General features: G+C 58.4%; 3 protein-coding genes across 8 annotated transcripts; 1 reads left to right on the forward strand and 2 right to left on the reverse strand.

The window, feature by feature from the left end:
• Nucleotides 1-1,545: 1,545 nt before the first annotated feature.
• On the forward strand, nt 1,546-16,364 carry TNIP1 (TNFAIP3 interacting protein 1). 5 transcript variants are annotated; one of them, XM_057376079.1, is made up of 18 exons: nt 1,546-1,626; nt 8,401-8,571; nt 9,573-9,695; nt 9,984-10,066; nt 10,294-10,362; nt 11,912-12,103; nt 12,275-12,369; nt 12,448-12,529; nt 12,766-12,858; nt 13,097-13,162; nt 13,337-13,468; nt 13,554-13,682; nt 13,967-14,083; nt 14,396-14,521; nt 14,827-14,907; nt 15,030-15,224; nt 15,442-15,532; nt 15,866-16,364. In XM_057376079.1, the coding sequence occupies exons 2-18, from the start codon at nt 8,439-8,441 to the stop codon at nt 15,889-15,891; spliced, it is 1,833 nt and encodes a 610-aa protein (XP_057232062.1). In that variant the 5' UTR covers nt 1,546-1,626; nt 8,401-8,438; the 3' UTR covers nt 15,892-16,364. The 5 variants fall into 5 exon arrangements, with proteins under 5 accessions (XP_057232062.1, XP_057232063.1, XP_057232066.1 ...); XM_057376080.1 differs by having other exon boundaries at nt 12,769-12,858; XM_057376083.1 differs by lacking the exon at nt 12,766-12,858.
• A 652-nt stretch (nt 16,365-17,016) lies between these two features.
• GPX3 (glutathione peroxidase 3) lies at nt 17,017-19,811 on the reverse strand. The gene is made up of 5 exons (XM_057376085.1): nt 19,612-19,811; nt 18,474-18,627; nt 18,115-18,232; nt 17,840-17,939; nt 17,017-17,749 (listed from the first exon to the last, which is right to left on the reverse strand). The coding sequence occupies exons 1-5, from the start codon at nt 19,696-19,698 to the stop codon at nt 17,531-17,533; spliced, it is 678 nt and encodes a 225-aa protein (XP_057232068.1). The 5' UTR covers nt 19,699-19,811; the 3' UTR covers nt 17,017-17,530.
• Nucleotides 19,812-25,046: 5,235 nt separating this feature from the next.
• On the reverse strand, nt 25,047-26,340 carry SMIM3 (small integral membrane protein 3). Of its 2 annotated transcripts, none has more exons than XM_057376086.1 (2): nt 26,118-26,340; nt 25,047-25,370 (listed from the first exon to the last, which is right to left on the reverse strand). In XM_057376086.1, exon 2 carries the CDS (start codon nt 25,367-25,369, stop codon nt 25,193-25,195), a length of 177 nt encoding a protein of 58 aa, XP_057232069.1. In that variant the 5' UTR covers nt 25,370; nt 26,118-26,340; the 3' UTR covers nt 25,047-25,192. The 2 variants fall into 2 exon arrangements, with proteins under 2 accessions (XP_057232069.1, XP_057232070.1); XM_057376087.1 differs by lacking the exon at nt 26,118-26,340 and adding an exon at nt 25,755-25,821.
• Nucleotides 26,341-26,582: the final 242 nt, after the last annotated feature.

Genomic DNA, 26,582 nt, shown 5'->3' on the forward strand with positions numbered 1-26,582 from the left:
GCTGCCGGAGCACAGGGATGCRTCCAACCAGCACAGCACAAAGTTCAGGTCCCACCTGCTGATGCCGAAAGGGGTCCATTGGGAGACTTCTGGAGAGCTGAGTCCATGAGAGACCCTGGGATGCTGTCCCAAACCAGCTACTTCTGTTGCCTGCTCTGCTCCCACCTTCCTCCAGGGCCAGCCCCAGGCACAGCCACCCATGACAGCCAGGTCCTGACTGTCCCCATCACCCCATCAGGGTTCAAGTGCACTGTTTGTCCAGCAGCACAGAGAACAGAGCGATTTTTTGGGCAATGGGAACTGTCAGGGGAATTCTACTTTGGATTCGCACCACTGGGCCCACCCTGCTCACTCTGGGGTGGGATCAACTTGAAGAAAGTCAGATCTGATCTGAGACAAGCAGGAGCCCAGGATAGAGGAGTTCAACCATTCCCCATCCGCAGCCTGTGTTCCTTCTCAGCCCGTTTCCCACTGCATGGCAGCAATCAGGACACCTCSATGTAAGTGAGCTGCCACTGAAGGTGCTGAACCCAACTCTCTGTGCCAAAAAAACTCTAGCAGGTCAGGTGTCAGCTGTGAACACACCCTCACAGCCACACAGGCGTGCTCATAAACCACAACTGCCATCAGGGGAGTTTTCTCCCCTGGGAGCATGGTGGGACCAAAGGAATGARGAAGGACCAGTAGGACCAAAAGCCTTTCATTTTCCTCATGAAACTTGTGTTGGTGTTTGGGCCAGCCTGAGCTGGCAACCTCAGGTAAAAACACAAGGAGCAGCTGGCTAAGGGTGTGCCATCCACAGGTTCTCAGGTGCAGGCAGACCCCAGACCCACGGCTCCTCACCCTCCTGCCCAGCACTCGCACTCCTGCCACCCAAACCAGATGGACTAATGTTGGGCCCTCTTCAGGCCTTGCAGTTCACACCTGGCAAGTGTAGATCAAACACCCTGGTGCCAGGTACAACTGGCAAGAAGCTGGGGAACTGGAATCAGCCTCTATAAAACAGAAACATTTAAATCCTTGGTGTTTATTCCAGCACCAGCTGGCTCCAGTCTTGGTTCTGACCGCCAGTTCTGGTGGATGGCTTCCAGGGATTACCAAGGAACACCACCTGTGCACCTCCATCAACAGATCCAGCTCTTCCCTGCTCCCTGGGGAAGATGCACCCTGTTCTGACTCCAGAGATGGATGAGGATGAGATGGAAAAACAATGGAACAGCAATGCCTCTTGCCAGATGCAGCAGTTTCTCTGAGGAAAAGCACGTGTTTRCAATCCCAGTGAAGTTGCCCAGAAACCAGGCAAGGAAAATGATGTAACGAGGCTCTCCAGTTGTCCAAAAGTGAATCACAGCCTCCACGACAGCCCCCCCCAATCCTTTTGCTGACTAATACCTGACACAACGGGCCCCTGGGAGGAACAGCACAGGAGAGCCCTTTAAGTGGTGCCTGGCTCCCTATCAAAACCACACAGAGGCTGTCTGGGACCTCCATCATGGGGAATTCCCCTTCTCCATGCCTAAAAGTAAGCTCAGCTGGGCCAGCCTTCCTGTATTTGGGGATCGCAGCCACAGAGCTTCCACTGTGAAGGGCTCTCATTCCCCACAAGCCCCTCCAGGACCCAGCCTGGTGAGTAGCACAATGATTTTTTTGGTGCTTGTGTGCCCGGGATGGAGTGAGGGGAAGGCAGGAGGCTTCTGGGATGCTACAAAACCAAACCAGCCCTTTTGCTCCTCACAGAAATAGGCGAGGTTTGCTTATTTCATACCGGCTGATGTATGAACACCTTATAAACAAGGTGTTTTCTTGCTCTGTGGGATTGCATTTAGCTTTGAAGACAGGTTTTCTGARGGTTTACAGAACAACACTGGGCCTCTCATTGGGGTAAAACAAGACTTTCAGGGAACAAAAGGGAAGATGTTTGGTATGTGGGGGGTCCTYCTGTCTCATCCCCAGCTGAGATTTCAGACTCGAGCACAAAGAGCAGGTCGGGGTCGCAGCAGCGCTGAGCTCTCATAGCCCAGCCAGGCTGCCAGGGTGGCATCCCGCTGTCAGTAAACAGCAGTCAGGAATAGGCGTGTGTGGGGTTTTAATTTTTACAAATCCCCCCAAAATGGTGGAGTTGTGTGAATACAGCTGAGTAAGAAGCCACAACTGGGGCAGCTGGAAACAGCTCGATCTCTCGTGAAGAACCTGGGTGAACCCAGCAGCAGGACACCGAAGGAGGACATATCCAATATAATAGGCAGAGAGCAGCACAGCTGCTTACAACAGGATTTCTTTGCTCCTGGTTTGTTGCTTTTATTTATACATATATTTAATAAAAACTCACCACCTTCCTTCTGGCAAAACCAACAGAAGAAAGAAAATCAGGTAGTTGCTGAGCGAGTCACATAGAGCAGAGTGAAACCAGGCGTTCCCTGTGCTTGCTGCTCCTCTGGCTGATTCCAGTGGCTCATGGCGGCACAATTCCAGTAGCAGCACRGAGRAAAAGGATCCCTGSAATACACCCTGCGATTAGAGGTTGKAATTTCCTCATTTAACGTTAACTGGAGGCTCGGGTGGGGAATTCTCCCYGCCTCAGAGGAAAGTCAGCCTCAGCCGGCCGGCAGCACTACCCTCCTCCTTGGTKGGGCCGCGGCCAGCAGAGCGGCTGAGCACAGCCTCCCCTCAGCCATTGTTCCTCCAGCCGGGGGTACACGGGGAGCCCCCTCGGCCCCGCCATTTTGTGTCTCCACAAGCCGGGGGAGCCGCTGCAGGGCTCGGCCTTGCCGCCCCCCTACGGTCGGAACCTCCCGCAGGAAGAAGGCGCAGATCGGTTGCTGCCGCCTCTCCGAACGCCACTATGCTGGCGGGGCCACCTCGCAACCCCCGGGGAAGCCACAGGGGACACAAACAGCGACAACGGCTCCGCCATGACGGGCACCTTCCTGGGCGCCTCCCCGCCCTCCCTTTATACCCCCGGCCGCGCGCCGATTGGCTGTGCCGCCTGTCCGTCAGGCTGGGAATTTCCCGGGGGCGGAGCCAGCGCCGGTGCTGTGGCGGAGCGGAGGGACCGGAGCGAGACCCCGACCCCAATCCCGATCCCGGCCCCGATCCCGATCCCGGCACCGGCCCCAATCCCGGCACCGGCCCCATCGCGGGGCACACGGCAGGTGAGCTCGGAGCGCTGCGGGGCCCTGCCGCCCTCGCGGACAGCAGCCCTGCCCGGGGCACCGGGGTCTTACCGGGCACCGGGGTCGCGCCGCCCCAGGGAAGGGGCCCGGCCCGGGGGGAGCTGGCAGGATCGGGGCTGCGCTTTGCCCGTATCTGGCCGGTTCCAGGGCTGTCGGGTGATCGGGGTGAGATCCGGAGGGGGTCGCGGCCGCGCCGTCCCCCGGGGATTTGCCTCGGGGCCGCCCGGTGTCGCGGGTGGTCGCGATGGTCGTGCCGTGCCTCAGTTTCCCCTCTCCCGGTCAGGGCGGGGGCTGCCGCCGCCCCCCGCCGGGGACAGGCTGGGTRTCTGTGCTCCCGGCGGTGCCCGGGGGCAGAGGAGGAGGCTCGGCGGGGTGCGGGYAGGGGTCCCCAGCCCCCCGGGCTGTGCCGGTGCTCCGGAGCGGCCCCGCACCGCTGCCGTGCCCGGCCCCGCTCCTCCTTCGCCCCGCCTTGCACAACCCCGGCGTTTCCCCGGCCCCACGCATCTGCCTCCCGACCGTCCCTGGTTTGCGATCCCCCCCGGGCAGGGCCGGTGTGTCAGTCCCCTCCGGGTGGGCTCCGGCGGCCGTGGCYTCAGGGACCCTCCTGTCCGTGCAGTTTTCCTTCCTCTTTGACTAATTCTTCCTGGTCTCGCGGTGTGTGTCCGCATCAGATGCTGATCCAGAGGATGGAATAGCTGGAGCAGGGATGGCAGCATCCTCATCTTTTGGGAGGAAGGCACAGCTTGTCTCCCCCTTTCACCTCCCTCAATTCCGTGCTAAGACCCCCACGGTAAGGAGGTAGAAACGAATGAGGTTCCCCCACGGAAGGGAGAGAGAAAAGAATAAAAGAGATGCTGCCTGTCACTGTTGCTTTTGGGTGAGAATAGCTCCAGGTGAGACTCAYGGGGTTCTGCATCCTCTTGGCGATCCAGCTGTCCTGTTCCTGTGTCCCTGACACACAGGTTGCCCCCCGGAGAAGTCAAATGCAGCCTTTTCCCTTGATCTGATTATTCTCATCACTTAGATGGGTTATTCCCATCACTTGGGTGGCTTATTCCCAGCACTTGAGGGAGTGGGAGCTGTTCTGCTTCCACAAGCTCTTTTGGAGGGCACATTTCATGGAAGACTGCTGACAGCTGAAGCATTCTGGAGACTGGACTTGGGGCACTGGGATGAGTTCTGGAGACAGGAAGGCTCCAGCCAGGCACGTCCTTGAGAGCTRTCTCTGTGGTGAGGTGGAGTGAGCAAGAAGAAAACAGGAGAGGCTTTTGGCTGCCTTTGGCATCATTCCTGGCTCTGCAAGAAATCCCACGACRCCCTTTCGGCCCGACCTACGCCAGGCAGACCTATTTAGCACAGGGCCATGGGTTGTTGCTTGCCAGCAGCTGGTACAGAACCCTGGTGGGTGGAGGAAACTGAACCATCTACTCTTGGGGCATTGCAGATTTTGTTTTAAAGCMGCAATCCTTACACTTTGGGTGGCACTTCGCTGGTGTAGCTTTGTGGTGCCACTGTCTGCTGCCTCTTCACTGTTGAGGGCTGAAGCACACCAAGCTGGACAGGAGTAGTTGGGTCTAGGAAAAGGCTACAAGGAAAGGGGTGGCTGTGCCTTGCTCTGCTTTGGAGTGCTGTGACAAGCAGCCATGATGCTGCTGAGCTCTGCRGGGAGAAGTGGAGCAGGCAGGATGAGCCAGATGTCTTTGCAGCAGAAGACGGGGTCTTGCATAAATTCCTCCCCCCGCTGTGCTGCCAGGAGAGCACCACCACCAYGCCTGGCTGCATGTCCTGCCTGCACTGAAACTTAGGTGCATATTGAGGAGCTGTGCAGCTGTGTGTGGTTACCTGTGTTTGTAAACGTGGCAGACCCAGGGAAATGCTTCATTTTCTTTGTGAGGAGCCTTATCAGAAGCAGGTTGTTTCATGAAGCCTCTGCAGGAGGTGGGTTTTTGAGGCAAGAAAGAGATTTTTGGCTGGGGAACATCTTTAATATCTGCTGTGTTTTGGGTAGGGCTATTGCCTTTTCCACTCTCTCTTTGTGGCTCAGCTGGCTGGAAAGGAGAACACTGCAAGTGGAGGTTCAGATCTTTCCCTTTGAGACCCGAGCCTTGCAACACCTGCTTTCCTCTTCTTTTATTGCTCACAGCCCAGTAGACTGCTGTGCCCAAAAAGTCTGCCTCCTAAGCCGACTCTACTTTTGCTTTCCTGCAAATGAGACYGGTCCAGCAGCCCAGGAATGGTTGCTTCTGGTCTGGCGAGCTGCTGAAGCTCTATAGAAAAAAACAAAATCAGGCTCAGGGCTCAGCATTTTGCTGATTTCCAGTAAAATGATCAAACAAACTAAAAAAAAAATGTTCCCATAATGTCTGAGTGGCTTTTGCTTTGCCTCTGAGGAGGCATGCCGGGGACCTAGCACCCCAGCCATGGGAAAATTATGCTGGCAGCCTGCAGGGATTTGCTTTCACCTCCTGTGATCCTGGTGCGGAGGAGGCTTCCTGTGAATATTGTGCACTGGAGTAAGGAAAACCCCCTTTSCTAAGGATGGGAACTGAAGGGCTGCCAAGCCCACAGCTCCGTGAAGCTGCTCCCCACCCTGGGGTCACTGCCCAAAGCAGACCCCCAGCAGTGCCAGGCCCTCCTGCACAGGATTCACATCCTTAAGCCTTGGTATCTTCAGCGTTCAGTAATTTTAAAGTAGTATTCACATCCTTCTGCCACTTCTGCGTGGCTGATMCAGTGATGGCTGTGGCAGTGATGCGCGTTGTCCTGGGTGACAGCAGTGACAGCTCCCGCTGGCTCTCAAGCCACAGCACAGCTATTTTAACACCACTCTGCTTTCATCTTTGCCCGTGAGTCTCCCCTGCCCACTCACACTCTCATTCTCTACTGCTGAATTGCCATAAAAATTTACTACCTAAAGGTCTCGGTGCCCCACATGGAACCAGCAGCGCCCAGGGGTGCCCGTCTGGCAGTCTCTGCCAGCAGCTGGGCACAGAGCCAGCGAGCTGCAGCCAGCCAGCCACTGTCTGTGTGTGGCCCTCAGCCCACAGGGCTGTGAAATGCTGTCAGGTTACCTTAGGAACTGTTGACTGGCAAAGAGGGAAGTGTTTTCTGGTTGTTTAGTGGTTTCTGCTGGAGTTTGTGGTAGTCATGTTTTCTTTGCGTATCTGACCACTGTTCGGTGCTGCTCTGTGGTCCCATCTCTCCTCCCCTCRTGTTTTTGTTGAAATGAGATTTTTTCACTGTAAATCTCACCTGTCAGAACTCTWAAGGAAAAAAAACCCAACRAATCAAGACTGAGATCAGTGRYTTGGTCTCTGGTCCCCAGGGTGACTTCTCTGTTCCAGCAGCTYCTTGCAGTAATTGGACTGTGCCTCCACTCCCGGAAAACCCACCCTGWCCCCACTGATGGCCTCAAATGCTGTGGAAACCCCTCCCTCTTGCTGGGTATTGTTTGCTGCTGAATTTGTGGTTGGTCTGTGCTTCCGTCAGCTGGAGATAGTCCAGTTCCTCCCCCGAGCTGCTGTTTGAAAACAGCTCCTGTGGAGCCTTTGCTGCAATCTCCCTGGTAGGGTACAGACCTTGGGTAGAAAAGTTCTTGATAGAATCTTGAGAACAGGTAATATCAGAGGCTTGCAGTGGCTGTGTCTGGCTGAGAGAATATGGGATCATTGTGAGTGAGGTCTGCTCTTTGGCATGGTGGTCAGTGCAGCTGGCCTGTGTTTGAGGGATTCCTGCAGGAGTAGGCAGGGGACAGGGACCTCCCACATGTGAGACAAGGCAGAAAACCTGCAGGTTTGGGGTCTGGAGTTAAGAGAATGGGGGCTGGTATTTCAGGCTGCTTCCAAGCCACATGGGGCAGCTCTTCTCTCTTCTTCCTGCTTTCCCTGATGCACACCTGGGCTCATCCTAGTGCAGGATGTGAATGCCCTACAAGAGGGTCACTGCAGGGTGGGTTTGGTMCCTAGCTCCTCCCACAGAGCAGGAGAATGGTGAGACCCACCARTGCATCTCCCAGAAGCAGAGTCCTGCTGAGGCCAGGCCTAATTTCCTGCTGCTGAAGCAGGCGTTAATTGCTGCTCCGGTTGTGGATACTGCCAGGTGGCAGYTGTCATCTGGAAAATCCCTGCCACTCCCTGGTGGGCAGGTCATCCGAACTGGAGATCAGCATGGATCACTCATGTCATGAGCATTAGTCTGAGGTTGAGACAGTTTCGGGTACAAGCTACCCCCTTCCCCTTTCTAAATGCCTCCTCTCAGCCCCCTCCTGCTCACCAGCTGTCTTGGCTGAGGAAGAGCACTTTGAGGGGCCCCTGTTGTGCCCCCAGGCAGCACCCCAGCTCCAGCTGGCACTGGGACCTTCTCAGCTGCTGCTGTGCTCCATTTTACAACAAGCTGGCATCAGGGGAGTTAGTTCTGATAAGCTGTGCTGTGATTCAAAGCAGCTGCTTTATCCCCCCAGGACATGGGTGAGACCTGGAGSCAGGATCCTGCCCAGCTGTCCCCAGGCCAGACCTCTGCAAAGGGGAGGCCTTAGGCCACCCACAAGTGGCAAGGGATTAGAAAAGCAAATAGCACATTGCTTGCGGGTGCTTTGTCTCATTGGACTTTGTTCCCAGCCCAGCACATGCCCGGATGTTTTCTGTGTCTAATTCAGGAAGATACATTGCTGGCTGTCCCAGTTTTTCTGGCGGAGCTGGAGGACAGAGTGGGTGCTGGGCTCATCCCCCAATACTGCCCAAACTTCTCCCCAGCTGCTGGTTAAGGCTTCTGGAGTTGCAGACTGCACCTCCCCCAACAGCCCCTCCCAAGCCTTTGTGCTCCCCAGAAATACCCTGTGTTGGTCAGGATGCCCTGGTCACAGTGCCCAGGTTTGCAGTGGTGTGGGTGGATGCTCCTGGGCTATATCTCCATCCCTCCTGAGATGCAGCAATCAAGGTTTACAGCCTTCTCTGTGACTCCAGTGCCCTGCATGGGTGAGAGCCAGCCCCAAGTGGGGCTGCTGGTGRTGCCTCCTCACGTGACAGTTCTCATGGCCCTGAGTCACCCCGACACGTTTGCCCCAAGCAGGGCTGGAGGGGGAAGTGCCTTCACCTGGGTCTCTTGTTGGCTGGCTGCTGAGCAGTGAGGCACCAGCACAGCACCCCAGACCCTCATACATCTGGGACCAGGGGGCTGTGGCACCATTTGGAGCCAGAGGAAGGTGACACTGTGCTCCTTTGCCTTGCAGGGATGCCTGGCTGGGAGGTAGGAGACTGAGCAGCGAGCATGGAAGGGAGAGGACTCTACCATATCTATGACCCTGGTGGGGGCTCAGAGGAGAATGGATCCACAGCCTTGGAGCGGCTGGTGGAAGAGAACGCCCGGCTGAAGGAGAAGATGCAAGGGATCAAGTCTATCGGTAACTGCTCGTGCCAGGGGGATGAGATTTGCCTTTGGGGCAGCCCAGGTTGTGCCCACCAAGCCAGGAGTTTCTTGCTTAGTTGAGGAAAGGTGTTGGTAGAAGCTGGGGGTCTTGGCAATGGGGCAGCAGCAAAGCTCTCTCTGTCCTGGAGGGTTGAGCAGGATGTCTGAGCTTTTTCACACGGAGGTGCAGAGGGAGTAAGATTTTTTCTGAACATCTGTGGTGTTTTATGGTGGAATAAATGGCTGGAAAGAAAAGACAAGTGCTGCAGCAAGGACAGCTCCCTGGAGTTCACAGGTGCTGGGATGTGTTCTGCTTTTGATGAAGCTCCCCACCTCCTGCAAGCCTGGTTGGGTCAGGGGCTTTTCCCAAGTGTTTCTCAAGGAAYCTGATGTTGAGTGCTCCCTGCGGCAGCAGGAACATGCCAATGTTGAAATGTTCCAGCTGAGTTGTGCCACCCTCTGTCTTCTCCTTGTCAGCCTTCCCCCGCTCCCACCCCCAGTTTTGCTTTCTGTCTCGTGACCCAGCTTCCTCCTTTGAGTCCCGCTTCTGCAGCCGAATTTCCACCTGCCTCGTGATTCTCCCATGGTTGTGTCATCATGCACTTACCTGGGACYGGGACCTGCTGGTGTGACAGCAGCCACCCCCCATCGGGGGAGAATTGCTTTGCTCATGCCAGACCCCAAAGTGSGAAGGCTGGACCTCTGAGTCCATCACCCAGGCTTAAATTTGTGTCCTCTGGGAAGCAGAGGAGACCTCTGAGAGCCACAGTGCTGCCCTTCTGCTTCCTGTAATCAGTCCTCCGTGTGTCAGCGTGAGGATCTTTGAAACCAGTGAGCTGCTGATCCAGCTTTGCCATTGGATTTATCCCAGAATAGTTTCCAGATGAAGAAGGACTATTCTGGGCACTGCTTCACCCAGACAGGGCTCTTCCTGGGGCTACTGTAGGACAGGCCCTCAGGGAAGGAGGCTGAGCATCCTTCTGTTGCCCACAATAGGAGAGCTTCTTGAAGAGTCCCACGTCGAGGCATCCAAGCTGCGGCAGAAAGCAGAAGACCTCGTGAAGGACAACAAAATGCTGATTGGATCATCTTCCTTGGAGGASTTGGTGGAAACTGGAGGTAGGAGATGTGAGGCTTATGGGGGAGGAATTCTGAGCTTGGGGGAAGGGAAAGGCTGTGCAAGASACTTTAATGAAGGTCCCTTGTAGCTGTGTCATCTCTGCAGTGTATCACACCACTGCCGTCCTCTCTTGTGAAAGGAGATTTCTGTCCCATCCCATAGGTGGGGTAGAAATCATCCATCAGTGCCTGACCTTGCAGGGGTCTGCTGTCTGCATCCCTGTGCCAGGTGGAGAGAGAYCCTGCTCTCCAAAAGGCTCACGGCTCCATCCTCTCCCCTCTCTGCAGCCGTCGGCCCTGATCCCAGCTTCACACGGGCAGTCGCAGGCAGCGCCCAGCCAGACGTGGAAGCACRGAAATCACCTCCAAGTGTGAGTCTGCTCAATGTGGAAGCTGCTGCTGGCATGGCTGGAGAGGGAGGGATTCTCCATCTAATCAAAGCAAAAGGAGGCAGCSTTTAACCTCTAAAAACAGGGATAAACCTGAAAGGAAGGGGTCAGCTCCCCTGCTGKACTCCTGGTGGTCCCTCTCTTCATGTGGTGGGCATTCTGGGCTGCCATTCCCTGGGGAGCCCTGACCTGGCTGCCTCCCYTTGCAGGGATCCTCCTCAGAGTTTGAGATCGTTGCTCTTGAAGCGCAGGGGTTTCCCCAGGAGGGCAGGAGAGCGGTGAGTGGCCCTGGTGCCTGCGGGATTTGGTGTTGGCAGGTGGGGAGTTGAGCTGCTTGGTGTCAGGGTCTGGGGGTGTGCAGGGCTGCAGTGCTGTGCCCGGGCAGGCACAGGCAGGGCTGGCAGACCCATGTCAAGGCAGCCCTTGGGCAAACCACAGAGGTGGGATAAACTGGACAAGGGCCTGGCTGGGCATGGAAAAAGGGCCAGTGAGGCAGCCCCAGTCAGATGGGGACACCGATGTCTGCAGATGCCACACAGTAGTGACAAGAAGAGCTGTAACAATCCAAGTAGCTGTCAGTGATGCCCTGATGTTCAGCTGGTGCCCACACTGGGTGGGAGCACCAGGCCTCCAAGCCCTGTCATTGCTGACAGACACCTCTGTGTGCTCCATTTGCTGCCACCTGAATGTCCCCAGCTATCATTATCCCATCCTGTCTGCTTTGATTTTTTATATGCTGGAAGGGAGGAGAGAAAGGATGGGGAGCCCAAGGGGAATGAACATCAGCTGACACTACATGGTACCTGTAGGAGGACATGCTGTCATTGCACATCCATTGTGTTGGCTAGAGAGACTCTAGGAAAGGTTGAGTCTTGCTGGACCCTCCTGGCATATAGCCATGAGCTGATGAAGARTGGGGTGGGCTTTGTTTGACCATCAGTTGCTGGTTCCTGAATCGAGTCCAAATCCTGTGCTTCCACCTGGATTCTCCCAGCTTGGGTCCCCACTGCCTCCCTTGCAGCAGACACGGGTGGGAGGAGCTGGCTGTGCTGTGCCCCACACACACCCTCCCAGGGCAGCTCTGGGGCTGTAAAGCCCAGGGTCAGGGTGCTGRGGACACACTGGGCTGCCCTGTGGTGCAACCTGGGGCATTCCCACAGGCAGCAGGTGAGTCAGTGGCGCTGGGAGTGGAGCAGGCGTAGGTGTGCCAGCACATCCCCAGCTCCTCCCTGCAGTGCCACGTGTGCCAGCTGGGCTCTGTTGTGCCAGTGGTTGTGGAAGGTTAATCAGCCACACTAGAGGAGCATAAACCTCCTGGGGACACCCCCCATGCGTGGGCAGGGTACGCTCTGACATTGGTGGGTGTGCCCTGACCTGGGCTTTTCTGGCCCGTGTTTAAATCTTGTGCGTCACCCTCTTGGCTGTCACCTGTCAAAGGGCTCAGGTTCCTCGTGCCTGGCGTGCAGCAGAGGAGCACAGAGGAGGAGAGGTAGAAGGAGAAGATGGGGATTGGGGTAAGAGCAGCACAGACCAGGGTGTATGTAGAGAGGGCAGTCTCAGGAGCTGGATTTTTAGTCTTGGCACTGATGGGGGGGAGCTCGGGTGGAGAAGAGACCAAGGATGCCTCCTTTGCTGTCAGTGATTTGAGAGTGTGTTCTGCTCAGACTGCCAAAGGGCAGGGAATCCGTGGGCTGCTGCAGAGTGTCTTGGTGCTGCTCTGCTCCCCATCACAGCCCTGGGTGGAATGAGGCTGATCTGCCCCAAGAGGGAAGTTTGCAACTTTCCTTGAACTGGTCTGACCGTTCTTAATTCCCTCTCCATTTGCAGGACTTTGAGCAGCCACCRAACGAGGATGCCAACCTGCTGCCCCAGCTGCAGCAGCTGGAGAACACGCTGAGTGGCTGTGCCAAGGAGGCCAGCAAGGACCAGGTTTTCGTGCGCATGGGCTACATGGCCTCCGAGCTCAAGCGCTTGGCCTCCAAGGTGCACAAGAACGAGCAGAGAACATCATTCCTGCAGGTGAGCGAGGGCTGGCCTGGCTCTTCATGGAACTTTTCCCCCTCTCATTTTTTCCCACCATACTCCTCCTGTACACCCTGAGGTGGACACCTACTGCCTTAGAATGGCTTGGTGGTGGTGAGTGGCTCAGGGCTGGCCATGGTCCTCATGCTGTCAGTGTTCTCCCTGCAGACATTGTGTGAGACACTGCACAGTGAGAACAAGGAGCTGCGCACCAAGCTGGAGCATGACCTGGAGCAGAGAAACCAGGCTCTGGAGAAGCTCAGGTGAGGCTGGGCCATGTGGAAGGGGTCAGGGCTACCCCAGGAGCTTCTTCCTGCTGACCCATCCCTCCCTGCCTGCAGGTGTGAGAACCAGGAGCTCCGGAGAATGGTGACTCTGAGCAACCAGGACAGTGGGAAGAGGGAAGCTGCCGAGCAGCAGCAGGTGAGGAGGCAGCATCTCCTTGGAGAAGGCTGGGAAGGAGGCAGGGAGCCCGCTGACACATCAGCAAAAGTGGCCTCRTTTTAATCAAGCCCTCAGTTTGTCCCAGTACGACCAGCAGGACTTCTCAGGGTCTCARGGGGATGGGGGAGGCAGTGGGAGGRGAACTGGCTCRAGTTTAGCCGGCCTTGGGCACAGCCTCCACAAAAGCCCTGAGGGTCCCCCCCGTGCGCGTCCAGCAGAGCGGGGCCATGGTGGAGAAGGCGCCGGGCAGAGAAGAGCTGGAGGCCAAGGAAAAGAAGGTGAAGATCCTGGAGCACCAGCGCAGGGAGGTGAGGACCAGGCTGGGAGGGAGGCAGCACTAAGGAGGCGGGGAGTGGGCAGAGGGRCACAGGACTGGGATGGCACCTAGAGACTGGGGCAGGGCTTCAGAGCTGCAGGGAAGCACTGCTGGAGCCGAGTCCCAGCTGGTCCCCAAAGTGCTTTCATGACAGGAGTCTGCTGGGGACCACCACAGCTGGTTCGGAGCARGATTTGGGCTCCTGTTCAGCCATGCCTCTCTCCCTGCAGCTGCTGGAGGTGAACAAACAATGGGATCAGCATTTCCGCTCCATGAAGCAGAAGTATGAGCAGAAGGTAGGGCTGGGTGCTCAGGGCTGGGTGCTCAGGGGTGGCTGCAGGGGGGCACATTTCAGCTGGGTGCTGGCTGCGGGAACTCGCAGGAACAGGTGTAGGGAGAATTGGGGGCTGCCTGCACCTCCTTTCCCCCAGTGTGGAAACATTCCAACATCCCCTCCTCCCTCCTGGCAGGTCACAGACCTACATCAGGAGCTGGCTGAGGCCCGCAGGGCAGTGACCGAGCTGGAGTCAGAGCGGGAGCAAAAGCAACGGGATTTTGACCGCAAGCTGCTCCTGGCCAAATCCCGGATTGAAACAGAGGAGGTGAGTCCCTTGGGAAGGGTGACAGAGRGCTGCTAGTCCTGTTGCCCTGCCCTGGCTGATCTCCTCCCCACCCTGGGTCCTGCAGGCAGAGAAGGARAGGCTGGCCATGGAGGTGAGGGACCTGCAGCAGAGGATGCGGTTCCTGCAGGAGCAGCTGGCTCCGGTCACCAGGCAGCGGGAATACCAGGAAAAGGAGATCCAGAGGCTGAACAAGGTGGGGGCCAGGGCACAGCCCCTCACTGCAAAATGTCTTCTATGCTCTCCAATCTCTTCACTTCTCTCAAATCCAGAACTGGCCCTGATAAACCCCTCTTGCCCAGGCAGGGGCTTGTGTCAGATGAGGCCCACCACATCCCTCTGGGATCCCAGGAATGGGGTTCAGGGAGGATCTCTAGTCCAATTATACCTGTTCCCCACGTTGGCCACATGCCCGTGGTCCTCCAGAGACATCTTAGGCACTGAACTTGCTTTGACCCTGCTCCTTCCTTTTCTCTCTAGGCACTAGAAGAGGCCTTGAATGTCCAGGCCTCTCCACCACCCATCTTTGCCATGGAGCCAGCTGTGAAGCTGCCACAGCAGGAGCTGCTGACSCAGAATGAGCTACTCAAGCAGCAGGTATGGCAGGGCACAGAGCCACTGGGGGCAGGGAAGGAAATACATGTCCTGGACCTCCATGACAAAGCCTGGTGTGGCCAGGAGCACCCAGTTGCTGGGCTGATGTCAGTACTGGTGTGATGGGCATCGGGGACCAAGCTCAGCATCCTCCAGTGTTCAACTGGAAGGACCACAGGCATGGGCCATCGTGCCAGCCCAAATGTCTGGGGCTTGCTGTAGCTGGTGGAGGCAATGATGGCAGTGCATGATGGGGTTGATTAGGGGAGGTGTCTACCCTCAGCCAGATGCACATATATTGTTCTTTCCTGCCAGGTGAAAATTTTTGAGGAAGACTTCCAGCGGGAGCGGAGTGAYAGGGAGAGGATGAATGAGGAGAAAGAAGAGCTGAAGCAGCAGCTGGAAAAGTTGCAGAAGCAGTTGGTCCTCTCYAACAACCAGGTGAGCAGTGCTGGGTGCCACTAGCAGCACTCTGGGAGCCCCATGTGTCTCAGAAATGCTTGCCCCACTGTCACAGTCCCTGCATGTACCTAAGAGTAGGGTCTGAAAGAGGACAGGAAGGCCAGAGGGGTGTTTTTTCTGCTGYTTGTCACTGCCAGACCATCTCCTTTCACTCATCTCCTCTTTCTGCACCTCTACTGGGGGTCTGATGGGGCAAGACTGCTGAGGCATTCTCTCAGCAGCCCTCACCCCTCAGAGATGGGGGCTGGTAGGGTGGGCTCTGCACTAACCCTCCTTGCTCCCAGCTGCGAGCCTCCAAGGAYGACTGCCAGAGGGAGAAGGAGGAGAAGGAGAAGCTGAAGAAACTGCTGAAACAGCACAAACAGGTAGGGATGGGAGGAAACCCTCCTTGGGCAGAGGGGCTGAGGGCTGCAGGCAATGGGTGGGGTTGGGGGTGGTGGTGGGCTGCCCTCTGGATCTCCCCAGCGTCTCTCCTGGCTCCTTGCAGGCTTCTGGAGAGAGGCTGCACCCCGAGCCGGGGCCAGGGCCGCTGGGCCCAGCCTGCCCCATGTACCAGTACCAGTACAGCCCCCCCATGGCTCACCCCGTGTACCACGGCTACGACGAGTGGCAGCAGATCCGATACCCCCCAGCCATGCCGGGCGAGCACACRCAAGGACAGAACTTCCACCATTTTCCCCCGGTGAGACTCTTACCTGTGCTGGCAGGAGGGGGAGCAGGGGGTGACATGTGAGTGGGTGTGGGGCTCTCTGCCCTCCAGGGCCACCCAGAGCAGGGAGCTGAGCACACGTGTCCTGTTGGCATATGGCTGCTCAGCCCCCTTCCTCCCGCTCCTCATGCTCACCCTGGCGATTCACATCCCAGCTAATTCCCTGTCTCTGTTCCATCTCCTCCTGCAGCCYGAGTACCCCTGGCGCCCGCCCTGTGCCATGACTCGCAGCCAGAATGCCCAGCCAGTGGGAGGGGTGAAACCAGTCCCTAAGGACTTAGGTAAGGCTCAGACCCTTCCTGACAGGGGTGCCCATCCTTCATCCTGASACTTTGGGCGCTTGGCTGAACACTTGGGGGAGGGATGGGGGCACAGRTTTCCAGGTAGTGGCCATTTCTCCTCAGCTCCTACTTCTCATCAGCTGAGGGATGATTATGCTGTGGGGTTGGTTACTACTGCATCCCTGCCAGCATCTAAAGTCAGGCTGAACCCCAAAAGTTTATGGGGTTATGCTTGTAGATAACAGCCGTGCCATGGCCAGCATCCCTCCTGTGGGGCTTGTGTGAGAACGAGGAACTGTGCTTACCCTGTGCCACCCCTCTCTTGTGTCTCAGAACAGGCAGGTCCCGGATTGCCCTAACGCCAAGGACCGGCCACGCTCCGACACCGGTGGAAGAGGAGTAGGGTGTGTGTGTGTGCCCGTGTGTGTGTGTCCAGGAGCTGCCTCCGGCTGCCGATGCCTGTGCAAGGACATGTGCTGCACGTGGGGGGCTCAGCAGCGCCTTCCCCCGASGAAATCATGAAGGAGGGACTAAAGGTGCCATCGTGGTGGCGGCCAGCACAGGGTCAGTCCCCTGCGGCCATCCCCTTCCCCACGAGGAGCCAAGCCTGGCAMGGCTGTAGACCCGAGCCAGGTCTTCAGGGAAGAGGAGCCAGTGTTTCCCAGGAGCATGCCAGGCCCTGCCCCAGTACAGAGCCCCTGGAGGAGTGGGTAACGGTGGGGACTCTCCCGGCGGTGGGAGACCCCACACTCGCAGGCAGGTGCTGGYCACAGCCATGGCCCAGCCTGAGGGTGGTTGGTGTCTTTGTATTTATTTAAGGACTGAAGTGTGACTGAGTCTCTCTGGTTTTGTTCTGAAAGCTGCTTCCTGTGGGGCAGCTTCTGTATGGGGACGGGGAGGGATACCAAGGCTGTTGGTCCCCATGTGCTCAGATACAGCCAGAGCAAGCTCAAGGGGACCCCAGCTTTGGGCATGCCAGGATCTGTTGCCCCAAGTGTGTGTCCCCCACCTCCCTCTGTGGGCTGAGATCAGCCCCTCGCCCTCCCCCTCTCCTTCCCCCCTCCTCTGCCAGGACAGGGGAGCCCCTGCTGCTCCGTCTGCCTTCCCATGCAGCAGTGGCCTTGGGGACAGTCTTTGACATTGCACGCAGCAAATCTTGTGCCAGAAAATAGGTCTGGAGGGAAGAAAACAAACACAACCCAGTTTCTGTAAGCGTGGCTGTCACACGTGTGACAGCAGGAGGCACAGAACCCCAGTGTGCTCCTCACTGGGGGYTGTCCCTGGTCCTGCCTTCAGCGCCTTTTGCCCACCTGTGCTCTGCACTCACTCCCCATCCTGCCCCCAAATGCTGGCCTGTGATGATAAGTCCATGTTTGCAGTTACTGTGGATGAAATTGAGTTTCTCCAGTTAGGAGCTCATACCCCCAGGCTGGCCACTACACCCCCACTCTTTCCCCCCTACCCCTGGCCAACAAGCGGGGCTGCACATTTGCAGAGCCTTTATTTGGTGTTTCTATGGTGGGGGGCGAGGGGCCGGCCSCCCCTGACCGGGAGAGCAGCACGTCTGTGTGCCAGGAGCACGGGCAGCCTGAATGCACTGAAGAGCTGCTCCGTGCTCGGCACGSTCAGGCCAGGCCCGCCCCGCCGGGGGCTTTCAGGCCAAGCCTTCATGGAGATGTGGTCTCCTACTCCAGGGACAGCCAGGCCCTRCATCCTCCCACTGCCCGGGATGGTGGAGCAGAGGGGGCAAGCTGGAGATGTCACACCAGGGTGGAGGTGGGACACAGGGGTATTGGAGTGTCCCGCTGCCATTGCTCAGGTCTCTGCCACAAGGTTACCCAGCCCAGCATCGTCACTGGGAGGTGCCAGAGACAGGAGCAATGGAGGGGACAGCACGTGATTCCTGCTGCTGGGGAACATCCTGGGAGGGAATGGAATGGGAAGCAGCCTGGGGGGATGCTGGCCCTCATCCCAGCAGCCCAGGTTCTAGTGGTCCTGCTATTTGTCAGCGTTCTCCTGCTGCCACTGTGCCAGGTAGGTCAGGATGTCGTTCTTCACGACAGAGATGTTGGCGCGATGGTACCAGCGCATGACTGGCACGCCCTCGGGGCTCACCAGGAACTTCTCAAAGTTCCACTTGATGTCATGGATCCGCAGAGGCTCCCAGAAGAGCTTGTTGGGGTTCCCAAACTCCTCCGTCACGGGGGGACAGGCGTTCTGCAGTAGAGAACCAGTGCATCATTGCCTTGCCCCTCCAAAAAGCAAGCTGGGTGTGACCCCCTCATCTCCCCTTGCCACAGCACCCACCTTCAGGAAGGTGAAGATCTTCTGCTCCTTGGCCCCATTCACATCCCCTTTCTGGAACAGCTGGAAGTTGGGAACAAAGCCACCTCCTGGCCGGACATACCTGCAAGGGGAGGCGGGGCAGGATGTTTACAATGGGCGGCTCTGGGTGYTTGCCACAGGGTTGGTGACAGGCCCCCTTGCTTTGGGGCCACAGCCAGCAGCCYGTGCTCCCACTGCCTGGCTGGGACCCCAGCAGAGCTGAGGGTCTGAAYCCACAGCCCCACCACAGTACTCACTTGAGCGCAGGGAGGATCTCTGAGTTCTGGCCGGGTTCCTGCTTCCCAAATTGGTTGGARGGGAAGCCAAGGACCACAACCCCCTGGTTTCTCAGCTCATCTTGTAGTGCATTCAGTTCTGCRTGCAAGGAGAGCCAGGGGTGGGTTAGCAGGGGGCTGGGCATGCCTCCACACCTGCCCTTACCCCTGGGACCATCCTGGTCAGGTCGGGCTCTGGGGAGCAAACRCTGTCCCTCCCCCCAGCGCCCCAAAACAGAATGGACCATGGGGATGTGCCAAAGGCTGCACTCCTGGGTGATTCCACCCACTCCTGGGCCCTGCCCTGCCCCTAGGGTGGCCATGCCCTGTAGGACCCTTACCAACATACTGAAGGGTCAGGCCTCAGTACGTGGCTACGTTGACGAAGAGCACAGTCTTCCCCTTGTACCTSTCAAAGGGAATGTACTCATCCCCATCGAGGCTCAGGGCGCCGTAGTTGTAGATGGTGTCCTTCACCGAGKGGTAGCAGTCCACCTGTGGGGCAAGAACAGCCCATGGGAGCAGGGCTGGGGGCTGCCAACCATCCCCTTCCAGCTGAGCSATGGGGCCAGCCCTGGCGCTGGCTTTAGGAGAGCCGCCAGCGTTGTGTCCCCTGCCCTGAGTGCCGCTGGCACAGCCAGGCTCCGCCACGCCAAGGTCGCGCTGGTGGGACAGGCTGACTGGGACATGCGGATGCACATGGGTCTGGCTGCTCCTGGGGGAATGTTTGCCCAACAGGGAGCAGCAGGAAGGCGAGAGGCTGCAGAACAGCCGGAGCACGGGGGGAGGCCAGCAGCAGAACGCCGGGGCTGTGGGCAAGTGAGCAGGACCCACCACCCGCTGGGGACAGGGGCAGCGCAGGGTGTTCAGGGTGGGACGGGGAACGGGCTGGAGCAGCTCCTGAGTCCCGGGCCGTGGGGGTTAACCCAGGGGAGTCCATCTCCTGTCCCCAGCAGGGTACCCAGGCTCAGCCAAGTGCCACCCAGGGGCTATTTTGGGAGCTGGCAAGAGGTGAAGTCACAGGGGCTGCGCTCGAGGAGTGAAGGCTCCGTGSGACTGTGGGGTCCCGGTGGCAAGGTGGGGAGCCTGCCTGGGGTGGTGACAGTCACCCCTGCCCGCTGCGCTGTGGGGACACGGTGCTTTCTGCACCTCCCAAACATGGGGGAGCACCCCCGGATGTTGCATGGAGAAAAAGCCCCGTGCTCTGCCCCTGGGGAGGTCACTTGGGGGACATATGGCTCTGTCCCCCTCTGTCCACAACCCCAGGACAGCGATTCTTGGCCCTTGGCAAGAACCAACTCAGGAAATCCCCCGTGACCCAGGCACCCAGGGATTGTGGGGGAAGGAGGGGGGTCACAAGTGCCCCACTCCCGCTCCGGGAAGTCCTGCAGAGAGCCTTGGGAACAGGCGCGTCCCCAAGGTGCCACACGGCCCGTAAACCCCCCTGAACGCCCCCTGGGAGTGTCCCCCTCCTCTTACCTTCTCCTTCTCCTCACTTCGCCCCAGCTGGACGAGTCCAGCCAAGAAAAGGGGCAAAATCCAGSTGCTGCGGGAGCAGCCCCCCATGGCTGGGCGCGGGGTGCGGGGTGCGGCACCCCCTGGCAGCCCGGGGAGAGTTGCGGGGACAAGCGCCGCTATCGCCTGCTGTCACCTCCGAGCCCGGCGGCCGAGAAATAGCTGAGAGGCTGCGAGGGGGGAGCCAATGGCCGGGGGGGGCCGGGCCGGGGCCGCGTTAACCGTGTGGGCTCTGGGACGGACACACGGACACACCGACACACGGAYGGACACCGCCCGGGGGTGGCACCACGGCCTGGCGGGGACCCGGGGTRTCCACGGGGACACGGGGCAGCGGCATGTGCCCAGGGTTTATGCAATGTGTTACCCGAGCCGCGATTAAACCCGCAAGGTGCGGGGAGAGGTACCGGGGGAAGAGGGGAAGCGGTACCGGGGATAGAGGGGACAGGGGCAGAGGTGTCGCCGGGGAGATGTGCCCCATCCTGTTCAGACCACCCAGCCAGGGTGACATTCCCCCCAAGTGGGGTGTTGGCACCCGAGGAGCAGGGACAACCCCTGCCCAGCAGCAGCCTCGGGGAGGCTGGGCTGGGGTTCGGTGTGTGCCTCCCACAATTGCTGCGCTGGCAGGGCTGGGGAAGGTTGATTCCGCTCCTCTCCTTTGTGCCCGGTAAATGAAGGCGCTGATAGAAACAGTCCTGGAGGAGGATCCCTCCTGCCGGGGGCTGTGGCTCCATGGTGACCCTGCTGGGGTCAACGGCAGGGCTCTGCTGTCCCTTAGCCCTTGGTGTCCCCAGGGGCAGGAGTTTCCAGGGTCCTGTTTGCTTAGCCAAGGAATGTGAACATTTACCCTGGGCTGTCTCCAAGGAAAATATCCGTGGTGAGGTGTAAATTCCCTGAAAACCCCTAACAAAATTGTTCGATGGGAGAATTAACTGGCTGAAGGGGAGCTGGGGGAGYTGCGGTTTTGGGGGGAGGCTGGTCTGGGTGTAGGACAGGATGGGGTGGCAGTGGGTGAGCCCTKGGGGAACCATGGTGCCAGCATGGTGTTTGGCTTTACTAGAAAGCAGGGTCAGCCCTGCCACGATGCTGTCACTGAGCCAGCTGCTGGAGATGCCACCAAGGAAGGGGAGCRTGGCAATGGGTTAAGAGGAAGCTGGGAGCAATCTCCCAATCCTCCTTTTTCACCAGAAAGAACACCATGTCCTGGGAAAGGCTGATGTTGTGAGGCTCCAACTGCAGCCTCAGCTGGCGTGGGAGGGCTGGGGGCTGGGTACATCTCYCAAGCACACAGAGGAGCAGGGGAGCTGCGGGTCCCTCTGTCACTGGCAGCATTTCCCAAAGCTTTTAACTTGCACTGCTACAAGATAAGTGGCCTAGCCCTGCCCTGCCTGGTCCCCAAGCTGGGTGGGGTGTCCCCCCAGGTCCAGGCAAACCCCGAGGATGCTCAGCCACTGCCTGGGGACCACACAGAGCCCACACAATGTGCCAAGAGCCAGGCTGGTGCTCAGATCGACTCCTACGGATGTGGCTGTGGGTGGAGAAAGGTGGCTCCTTGCCAGAACCTGTAGGAGCCAATATCCAGGGTTTCACCCTCCCCACCTACTTCCCAGGCTCTGGGGAGATTTGGGGGTGTGGGGCTGCAGCTCCTGGCCAGCATGCTGTTTGCACCCCTCTGCACCTGCAGCCAACAGGGACCAGTGTGTGCCCAGTGCTGCACTCCCTGGCACAGCTCACACTGCTGACCCTGACCAGGGCTTGAGCCCTGCGACAGAGCAGGGACAGAGCTGGGACAGAGCTGGGACAGAGCTGAGGAGCTGCTCAGGGCTGTGCTCACTGCCCCACTAGTTCTTACCAAGGTTACAGCCAACCGCTTCTAGTGGTGTGGCACAGTGGGGTTGTGTCCCTTCCACGTGTCCCTGATCCCTGATCCCAGCAGTGAAAGTCTGAGTCACTCCTAAACTGAGTTTTCCTAAAACCAGAATAAAAAAATAAGGGACCCGTTAATCCAAGCCCCCTTTCCTTGGGTCCCGGTGCCAAATCAGCCTTGGTGGAGGTGGGGAATGGGGGAGGAGTTAATGAGACACAGCCGATGGACCCTTCTCTGCCACTGAGCTTCCGTGGCACCCTGGGAATGTCACCCAGTGTCCCCACCATGCTGTGCCATGCCATGCTGGGGGCTGGATTGGAGAGCAAGGGGCTCCAGCAAGACTGTGCTGCTCCATCCTGCAGGATCGGGGTTCCCCACCCCAAAACGCAGCCGTGCTGGGCGGGCTGACCCTCGCACGAACCTTCCTGCTCGGTTGTTTTTCCACCAGAGCCGGGCGGAGCCAGCTCCCGCCTGCTGCAGATGTTTGGCCGGAGTCCGGGGCGGGAGGCCAGGCACTTCCAGCCCCCCGGCCGCCGTGCTGCCACTGCCACCAGCCTCCCCTGCTGTCCCTGAGTCACGTCCCTGCCCAGGGGCTGCAGGGACCTTGTGCCAGGCTGCAGGGCCACCRCTGAGAACAGGGAATGTGAAAGCAGCAGTGGGGACCGTGTAGCGCTGCTGGCTGGGCTTGAGCGAGGCGTTTTTCATGCAGAGGGACAGGGATGGTGCCAGCAGCGTGGCAGGATGGCGGTGGGGAGCTGAAGCAGCAGCAGGCAGAATTGCCCTGGCTAGCAGCAGTGCAGCTTCACTCTGGCAGCCTGGCCTGGCATCAATCCCAGGTCAACCTCTGAACCTTTGTTCTGAGTGTGCAACGGGAAGCAAAAGCAAAACAAGCTCTGCCAGGCGAGAGGCCCCAGCTCCTTGGGCACCCGGCTTCCCCAGCTGCCAGCCTGCAGCTCGCCCAGCCCTCACTGCTCTGCCCCAGCCCGTGTGCTCCCACTCTGCCCTGCTTCAGCAGCAGCCTCCCTGCTGGCACAGTGCCCAGCACCCTTTAGAGTGGGGGTCCCCCTTCCCGAGTGCCCCTCAGCCCCCAGGATATGGCTGTGGCTGCTGCTCTGTCCGGGATTGCCATCCCTTCCTTTTCCAGGGAAGGATTTGTGCCCTGCACAAATCCCCTCTTCCCCCTGCAAAGGGAGGCTGCTCAGAGGCGAGGTGAGAGCCAGCATCCCCTTCTCCCCCAGCAGCAGCCTCCAYGGGCCAGCAGCCAGCTCCTGCCACACGCCAGCACTCCAGGGAAGCATCCCAGTGGATGCTGAATCACTTCAGTGCCCACATCACCCTGCCTGCTACAGCGTCACCAGAGCAGGACCCRCTCCTCAACAGAAAGGCATTTTTGCTTGGCAAAACTCCATGCAAACACTGCCTCCAAGCTCCAGCACTGTTCTGGCACTGAAGCCGGGGCCACAGGGGGATTTGCTTATCTTGCTCYATCCTGGAGGAGGAGTTTCCAACTCAACAGTGTTGGAAATTTAGTCTAAACCCATTCTCCCCCATCTTAATGCTTAAAAAACTGACCTGTTTTCTCCCTGCTTTRCCTCTGCTGCCATTTCGCTGTGTGTTTGTTGTTTTGAGCAAACTCATCTTTCCAAGGCCTTTCCTGGAAATGTTTGCCACAGGTTTGAAACTTCYCAGAAAACTCATAACCAAGAAAGGAAACCTTTCACTTCCCTCAGCTCTTGACAAAGGGCATGCAGAGGTGGGAACAGCAATCGTGTACGGTTACATGGACAGGGAGGAGATGTTTCATGTTTTTCCTCATGTTTTGCTTCACGCCAGGCTTCCTTCCCAAACCACTCCAATGTTTGTGGCTTCTCCCCTATTCCTCTCATAGCAAAGCTGCTCAGCTCCTATTCCTGGTGCTGCTGGCCATCCCACAACATCCCCGGGGAAGCAATGCTGGAGTGGAGCACRGGGGACAGCAGAGCCAGGGCTGCTCCCACCCTGCACGTCTGTAATGTCCTCCAGCTGCCGCTGCACCATGCCAGCAGGGGAGGGAGAAAGGAAGAACAACAGGAAAATAACTCTGGTTATTTGCCTCAAGCTCTGCAACTCAAGAGGGGAAGAGAGAGTTGACAATTTGAAAAAKAATTTTTTKTCTGRGCTGRGTAAGGAATGCATGTTYACTSCCTCCCAGCACAACTGCAGCCCRTGGCTCCAGCACAGGCATTTTTGCCCCTCAGGGTCTGCATCCCTGTGCTAGGCTCCCTCCCTGAGATGGGAGGTGTTTGCCCAAGGTCCTGCTTCCCTGGGAACCTCCTGGCCCTCTGGCACCAACAGCCAATGCAAACACAGTGCCAATTGTTGTGGATCAAGCCACACGAGGATGGGACACAGGGTTTCCAACACTGCAGGGCTGCAGTGCTCTGCTCTGCACTGCTCTTTCCAGCACAGAAAATGGGATTTAAACAATTCCCAGCAGCATCACCGTAGTGTTTCCTCACATCCCTGCCTGATTCATCCCACTAATTTTGTGACCTTTCTTGCTTTGAGTCACCAAGACGCTGTTTCAGCCCCAGGGCTCTGACCTGGCACAAGGCTGGTGTGAGGAACACAATGCCGCTCACCCGAGCGGGAGAAAAACAGCTACAACCACTGTCAGAAAGTCCTGAGGGATCCTTCCCACCCACTGTCTGACAGCCGTGTCCGGATTGAGGTTTTCCCTCCCGGAGCACGGGGCCAGGCTGGCAGTGAGCTTCCTGCAGGGCTGTGGCTGCCAGGCTCCAAGGCCGGACAGAACCCCAGGGACCCTGAGGCAGGATCCCAGATCCTGCCGTAGTGTGGACAGAGCTGCACGACACACTCACATGAAGGATAAAGTCCATTTATTTCATAACAGAGGGTAATGCAAGAGCTTACAATGTCCCTTGCCACTGGCTGAGCACAAACCTGCTCCTCCCACTTAACCTGCCCAGGTGAGGCGTGCACAGACCCCCCAACAGGGCTGGTGTGCTGGGCAAACAGTGTGGGCTCTCACCTTCTGGAGCAGGGAGCACAGCCAGCGTGCAGACAGGAGGGCTGGCAGGAGCTGCACACACTGCTCTGCTCCGCAAGACCCAGAGGAACCAAGAGCCCCACAGGATTTTCCTACRATTTCAGCAGATAATGGATAGACAAGAAGATGGTGCCAACTGCATGTCTGCTGTGCAGCCAGCACAGGCATTGTCACTGATGCTTTTAGCTGAGTGCTAAATGTCCAATCAAAAGCCACATCCATCTTGCTTTGACTCTTTTTTCCCCAGCCACCTTGACAGCTGGGACTCCAAAGAAGAAATAACTTTATTGCCAGGCATTTCCACTCCTCCTTGCTTGCCTGGAAGGAGACAATGTCACCAGTGAAGGTGACACCAGGCTGCCTTCCTCATGGGAGCGAGTTGTTTCCAGCTGGATGTGTCCACAAAGTCACACCTCTCCCTCCTGCTGCCAGTGCTGTCATTTCCCCCACAGTCCCTGGGAGCTCAGTGGGCAAAACGTGGGTTTGCCCAGTGAGAGCCAGGTACAGGGGCAGATGTCTGGGTGCTGGCTCACCCCGGCTCCTGCCCGTCCCTCCAGCTCTCAGGGTGCCCCATTCAGGTCCCTGGCACAGCGTCCCATGGCTGTAGCCCCCTGCCCAGCCAGCCAGCCTCACACGATGCCGTTGCGYGTGGGGTGTGTTCGTACTCGGTAGATGATGACAGCAGTGGCTGGGCACAGCACTAGTGCTGTCATGATGAGGATGGTGGCCAGGATGATCAAGACGATGACCCAGATGTCCAGGATGTGCTTGGGGAGGTCGGCAGGACCGACGTTAGGGACGTCCATCCTGCAAGGGGAAGGCAGAGGGGTGGTCGGGCAGCCCCCTCCATCCCTCCCATAGCCAGAACCACCAACCCCCCCTGCCCTGCTGCTCTCTCCAGGGACAGCCCTGCAGCCAGGTCCAGCTTTCACCTTGGGCTCCTTTGAGAGCCTTTGGTAAAGGCTCCTTCAATTAGCCCCAGGATTTATAGCATGCTTTGAATGTGCTGGATAAAAGCCCAGAGAAAAAYTTCCCTATTAATTGCTCCCGTTTGTTAAATGAGCTGATAAAGCAAAGCCACGGCCGAGCATCCCACTGGTCACTCACCCGTGAGGAAACAGCGGGGTCAGGTCAGCCAGCTGCCCCCCTCGCTTCTGGGGAATCTCATGTGTGTGTCCCCCACACCGGTACCTCGTGCTGAGTCACAGAGTGATCCATCAGCTGAAGGGGGCAGCGGGGCAAGGGAATGGGGACCGCGGCGGTGCCCCGGGGGTGGGGGACACGAGGACACGATGCTGCGGGGGAGAGGCGCCAGCTGCCTGTGCCCTGCCCGTCCGACCTGCCCTGCCTGTGCCCTGTCCGTGCCCTGCCTGTGCCCTGTCCGTGCCCTGCCCGTGCCCTGCCCGTCCCCTGTCCATGCCCTGCCCGTGTCCTGTCCGTGCTCTGCCTGTGCCCTGCCTATCCTACGTGCCCTGCCTGTCCTGTCCGTGCCCTGCCTGTCCTGTCCGTGCCCWGCCCGTGCCCTTCCCGTTCCACATGCCCGCATCCCCTTACCTGCGGCTCTGCCCGGTCCCGGCTCCGGCTCCGGCTCCAGCTCCGGCGAGAAGCGACAGCAGCGGCGGATCCCGCCGGGAGAGAAAGACTCCCGCCGGGCGAAAAAGACTCCGCCTGGCCCCGCCCGGCCCGGCCCGGCCCGCGGGGGACGGCAGGGGAGGAGAAGAAGGGGAAGGGGATRGAAGGAAGGAAGGAAAGGCAAGGCACGGCAGGACGTTTTTTCTACACCGGGATAAAATAACAACACTCTGTCTCATCACACCCAGAATGGGGTTTCACTGGGGGAGATCATGTGGAGCTGAACTCGAAGGTTTCAGGGAGGGACCGTGGGGTCATTTCACAGCCCTTAACAAAGGGTATTCCCCTGTCCTGCCCCCCTCTTGCTCCAGCAGGGCTCACAGGCACCCACTAGCCCCCGAGGGCCAGGGCAAGACCACCCAGAGCCTCCAAAATCGCCCCGCAGCA

The sequence above is a fragment of the Malurus melanocephalus genome, unplaced genomic scaffold (genome assembly GCF_030028575.1).
Source record: "Malurus melanocephalus ecotype Western Australia unplaced genomic scaffold, MMel_1.1 scaffold_269, whole genome shotgun sequence".
NCBI classification, from domain to species: domain Eukaryota; kingdom Metazoa; phylum Chordata; class Aves; order Passeriformes; family Maluridae; genus Malurus; species Malurus melanocephalus.